This window comes from Setaria viridis, chromosome 6, assembly GCF_005286985.2.
Source record: "Setaria viridis chromosome 6, Setaria_viridis_v4.0, whole genome shotgun sequence".
Lineage (NCBI taxonomy): Eukaryota > Viridiplantae > Streptophyta > Magnoliopsida > Poales > Poaceae > Setaria > Setaria viridis.
The window spans coordinates 21,413,038-21,419,114 of record NC_048268.2 but is presented as its reverse complement, the minus strand read 5'-3'; the positions used below and the strand labels follow the sequence as shown (position 1 = coordinate 21,419,114).

Sequence of the window (6,077 nt, the reverse complement as noted above, 5' to 3'; positions counted from 1 at the left end):
GACACTTTATTTAACACAACAAATATTTCATAACTTTTTTATATATAGTGTTCGAGATAGGAGCCGAATACTAATTTATGCGGATACTACGTATGTGAGTTCATCCACGGCTTTATACGTCCGGACCGTATGACCGACAACGAATTAACCGTACATATACAAAATTCTCAACAATAAATTAGTTCTACTTAGAAAATTAATTCATGTGTATATACTTCAAAAATCAATCCATATGCTTATACTTCAAAAACCTTCATGTGTATATACTTAGAAAAATTAGATTAAGTATTTCAATTTATTTGCTTATATTTCAAAAATAAATTCATGTGTATATACTTAGAAAAATTAGATTAAGTATTTCAATTTTTTTGCTTATACTTCAAAAATCAATTCTTGTGTATATACTTAGAAAAATTAGATTAAGTATTTCAATTTAATGGCTTATATTTGAAGTAAGTCAATTGTGCAAACCTATTAATCTACTATACACAATAAACTTTGCTAATGACATAGATGATGTACAGGAAGGATAGAATTTTCCACATGGATGTTTTCAAGGTAATACAACTAGACGAGGTCATAAATCCAGCGGGGGAGTTTCATAATAATGCATCAAATCTACGTCACCGTCAGGACTCGGGTCAGAACAATAGATTATTGTGTAGTTGTGTAGTTTGATTTATATAGCCATAACCGCAGTGGCAGTGCAGTGAAGCTACACGCTAGGGAGGGAGCTGAAATCTGAGCAGCATTAAGTGATGGTTACCTGTGCACTGGACTGGCCATGTGGTGGGGAGGACGGTGGCCATGGCGGTGGCGCAATAAAGGAGGGGTGGATGGACTGGTGGATGAGGGAGAGGAGTAAAGAGGGTTACTGCGCTGGCGCAGTGTGGAAGAAGGACACGATCGATCGACAAAGTGGCAGATGGAGATGGGATGGATATGGAGAAGAAGGGCACTGCTACACGGCTTTTCCATTAAACTGTCACGGACTCGTCTTCGGCGAGTTTGGCCATCGGGCGACGCGTTCATGTGCATGCACACCAACAAACAAGTAATGCATGGGATCGACCAGCCTGCAGAAGACGTACTGCACGTCGAAACACGATCGATCGACAAAGTGGCAGATGGAGATGGGATGGATATGGAGAAGAAGGGCACTGCTACACGGCTTTTCCATTAAACTGTCACGGACTCGTCTTCGGCGAGTTTGGCCATCGGGCGACGCGTGCATGTGCATGCACACCTAAACAAACAAGTAATGCATGGGATCGACCAGCCTGCAGAAGACGTACTGCACGTCGAAATGTCCGCATCGATTTGTAGGGGGCGTTTGGTTCCTAACTTATTTTTAGCACCCGTCACATCAATGTTTAGATACTAATTAGGTGTCTTAAACGTAGACTATTTACAAAACCCATTACATAAGTGGAGATTAAACGACGAGACGAATCTATTAAGCCTAATTAGTTCAGATTTGATAATGTGTTGCTACAGTAAACATTTGCTAATGATGGATTAATTAGGCTTAATATATTTGTCTCTCCGTTTAGCCTCCACTTATGTAATGGGTTTTGTAAATAGTCTACGTTTAATAATCCTAATTAGTATCTAAACATTCGATGTGACACGTGCTAAAAATAAGCAAAGGGAACCAAATGCCCCCATAGTGTCAGGACTACTGTCTACGTGATCCCATTGGGTATGCACAATATGTCTATATATGTGTAATATTATTCATATATATGTATGGACAATATACATATAATAGTATCTCAAATATAGTATTAAAGATAAATAGAACTTTATATATATAAGCGTATTAGAACTAGTATATGTACAAATATAGAATAAAAAAAGAAAAAAAGAAAAAAAAGGAAAAATAAATTAGTACCGGTTGGGGAGACCAACCGGCACTAACTAGACCCTTTAGTACCGACCCTTTAGTACTGGTTATTTCAACCGGTAATAAAGGACCCCCCTCTAGTACCGAATTGCCAGTACCGGTTGCACAACCGGTACTAGAGGGGGTTACCTCACTCTCTCGGCCTCTCCTCCCTCCCGCCGCCCTCTCCTCCCTCCTCTCTCGCCGCCCTCTCCTCCCCCCTTAGCTCCTCCGACCCCTTCCTCTCCCACCGTCGCCCCCTCCCTCTCCCTGCCGACCACTGCCTGCCCGCGTGCTCTCCCTCTCCTCGCCCTCGGCTGCCCCTCCTCTCCCCCCTTCGCTTACCCCTCACTCGCGGCAGTGAGGAGTGGCGGCGGGGTGAGAGCAGCAGCAGCACACAGATCCGATGGCTGCGGCGCAGGTTCTAGTGAAGAAGGAGCTGGCATGGATCTGGCAAAGGAGGAGCTGGTTGCGGCGGCGCAGGTGGGCAGCCCTGGTGGTGCGGCCTCGGCTTCCTCTCCCCGGTACGCCTCTCTCTCTCTGAGAGCCGGATCCGGCAGGACCCGAGCGGTCAGCGACCGGCAGGACGGCAGCGGCCAGATCTAGCGAGGTGCGGCCGGCCGGATCCGGCGAGGCAGTGCAAGGTCGGGCGTGCGGCGGCCGGCAGTGCCATTTTTTTTGTTTTTTTAATAGGCCTTCACTGCCGGTTCCAAAATCAGGGGTGATGGGTACCCATCACTGCTGAAAGTCAAACGATGGATCCAAACCGACGGTGAAGACTGGTTTGGAGCCGGCGGTGATGAACCTCTGGAGTAGTGCTTATGGCTGGGGGCATTGGCACTCTTTTTACTAACTTTCTTGCTACACGTAGTATACTATTAGCTGATGATAAGTTTGATATAAGACTATCAAGCGGTCTCGACATTTCACAACCTCGTGCAACACATGGACAACTATACTAACGAGAAGTCGAGAACTACAGCCCACCGACTTGACAAATCTGTACAAAATATGCTAGAAAAATATTGCAACAATCAAACATTGCCCATCAAGGCCACCAATGATACATGATGACAACGGCCAACAGACTTCAAAGATATCTCAAAATCATACACACAGAAAGAAGAGATGATGACTCCAGTTTAACTTTCATCGACGACTCCTATAAATACGACCCTCTTCCTGGACGCCTCCTCATTCCAACACAGGAACGGGATTCTTCCTTCTTCTGGCCATTAGCTCCAATGGCGCGCGTACCGATGCTCACTGCTCTCCTCGTCCTGTTCGCGGTAATTAAGCATCCACTAACACACACCTGCTGCACGCATCTTTTCTGACTTTCTGTGTACGAACAAGCACGGGCAAACTCAATATCTCTGTACGTCACATTGTTTCAGGTTGGACAGCAGAGCCATGCTTTCTACTACACCAAGTACACCCTTCCAGCTTCCTCCGTCGCTGCACGCGCCACCGAGGAGCTCGTCGACACCAAGATGGCCGTCTTCTTCCGCGAGGAGGCCCTGCGCGTCCGCCAGAGCCTGCCCTTCCGATTCCCCGCGGCAGTGACCGCCCCGCTCGGCTTCCTCCCCCGCCACGTCGCCGACGCCATCCCCTTCTCCTCCTCCGCCCTCCCGGGCGTCCTCGCCCAGTTCAACGTCACCGAGGGCTCCGCCCAGGCGGCCAAGATGGAGGAGACCTTGGGCATGTGCGAGGACCCGGGCCTCGAGTGGGAGGCCAAGTTCTGCGCCACCTCACTAGAGGCCCTGGTCGAGGGTGCCCAGGGGGTGCTCGGCACCAGGAGCATCACCGAGATGATCTCCAGGGTGCCCCGCGTCGGGTCGCCGCTGCAGCCGTACACCATCCGTGCCGTGCGACCCGTCCGGGGCTCCAGCTTCGTGGGGTGCCACCAGAAGGAGTACCCGTACACCGTGTACATGTGCCACAGCACCGGCCCGGCCCGGGCGTACAAGGTGGAGATGGAGGGCGCCGGTGGTGACAAGGTCACCTTGTTCTCCGTCTGCCACACCAACACGTCGGAGTGGGACAAGGATCACGTCGCCTTCAGGTTCCTCGGCACCAAGCCCGGCGGCCCGCCGGTGTGCCACGTCCTGCCGTACGGGCACATCTTGTGGGCCAAGAAATATGCTGGCCTCTTGTCGGCATAAGGGATGAAGTGGTTCCTCTGACGTTATTAACGTTATCGCACGAGGTGATGTGGTTGCTAATAACACAGGTCAGTGATCGTTCATCACTGACATAGCGTCAGGGGTCCATCGTCGCAGCGTATGGGGGCGCATAATGCATGTCTATGTAATGTATCAGTCGTCGTTCATCGGCTCATGCCACCTTGCATGTTCTCTACTCTAGCTACATCTCCACAGTGCCTAGCTGCTAGTATTGCAGCGTCGTCTGTAATAAAGGTGTAAACTTAATTATTCAAATCTATGTATGTCGTGTTGATGTAAAAATACAGGGTTATTACACTACTGGAAACCCGAATTAATTTCCTTGTGTGTGCCAAATTTCCCTGAGGGTTTTTTCGTGCACACACAGCGAAATTCACATTTCCTTGTCAATTCCAAAAGAGCACATAGGCAAATACCAAAACCCACAGGGAAATTCCTCATTTTCTTGTGGGTTAGGTAAAACACACAGGGAAATTGACTTGACGCAAAGAGAAATTCCTCATTTCCCTGTGGGTTAGATAAAACACACAAGGAAATTCATATGACACACAGGGAAATGTTAGCTAAAACACACAGGGAAATTGACATAACACACAGGAAATTACATTATCATGCATGTGCGTAGGAATAATATATAACGAAGTTACCAACAAACATATATGTGAGATTATAGTAAACTCTCTCCTCTCTTGTAAAGTATAAGGTGATCCGTAACTAACACATAATTTTTATGCAATAATATACTTTTTAAGAATTTAAATATATTTCCCTCTATTTATTGAATTACTAAGTGTGTGAATTACATGTGATGTAAAATTATTATTAAATTACAAGAATATATAGGATAATGTAATTTATACCATGTGGAAATTTTGAAGAAAAAAAATCGAATCTTTGTCTACTTTACACTCTAGTTTTCTTTGTAGCTTTATAGTTTATTAAATTTAATATTATTTTAAATTTCTCAGAAAATGATAAATTTTGGCTGGGACGAAACTACATCCTATTAACATCACTTAAAAAGTTTTATTGAGAAAATTGAATTGAGGTAATGATGTGCTTCATTTGGTGTTCATTTAAGAGCACAAGTTTGTAGTCAACTCTCTACTCTCTAGCAAGATTCATACATATGTTCATTTGGACTACATGTGTAATGTGTTAAAAAATGATATTTAAATTGTAACAAACATATTCCCTGGAAATTTTGATCATAAAAATCAAATTGTGATAGTGGTCTGTTTCATTTGGCGTTCATTTGTGAGCACTAAGCACATGGTACTCTCTCCATCAAGATTTAAGGTAGGCAATAGCAAAATTTATCTTTGTCACATAAAATTTTGATATAACCTAGGTCCAATAAGTTTGTTCATAAATTGCACTGAAAAAGTAAAGGGATAAAACCACTGGTAGAAAACTGAGCATTAGTCCCGGTTGGTAAGGGTCATATCTCTCGGATATCCATCCGGGATAAACCAACCGGGACAAAAGGGGGGGGTCTTTAGTCCCGGGTATTTTAACCGGGAGTAAAGGACCCCCTTTAGTCCCGGCTCAATTCCAACCGGGACTAAATTGCGCTTGCATGGCACTGGTGACGCCTGAATTTTTCATGCATGCATCACGTATACGTATAGTAGTACCGCGGCCCTTTTAATTTGTTAACCTTGTAGTTGAGATTTTTTTAGAATGAATTAAATCAACTAGTATTTAAACGAATGGGATTTGTAATTATACAACTACTATATATATACACAATCCTTATACACAATTCATATACACAATTCAACTAGCTTAATTAGTACAAATCGATCATATATACAAATAAATCAAAGTATCTTCCTACGATCTTCCCGTCGTGGTGTTGCTGAGAGGAGTGTCTAATTGTCGTCCATCGTAATAAAATTCTCCTCTTGGATTTACCACCTCGTCCATTATGAATCCAATGAGACCTTCACATATTGCCGCTACTCTTTCTTCCTTCAAGAGTCCTTGTTGAATATTTAACATCT

General features: G+C 44.7%; 1 protein-coding gene across 1 annotated transcript; it reads left to right on the top strand.

The window, feature by feature from the left end:
• Positions 1-3,019: 3,019 nt before the first annotated feature.
• Positions 3,020-4,392, top strand: LOC117860011 (protein RAFTIN 1A). Its single transcript, XM_034743216.2, has 2 exons — positions 3,020-3,174; positions 3,283-4,392. Exons 1-2 carry the CDS (start codon positions 3,130-3,132, stop codon positions 4,048-4,050), a joined length of 813 nt encoding a protein of 270 aa, XP_034599107.1. The 5' UTR covers positions 3,020-3,129; the 3' UTR covers positions 4,051-4,392.
• Positions 4,393-6,077: the final 1,685 nt, after the last annotated feature.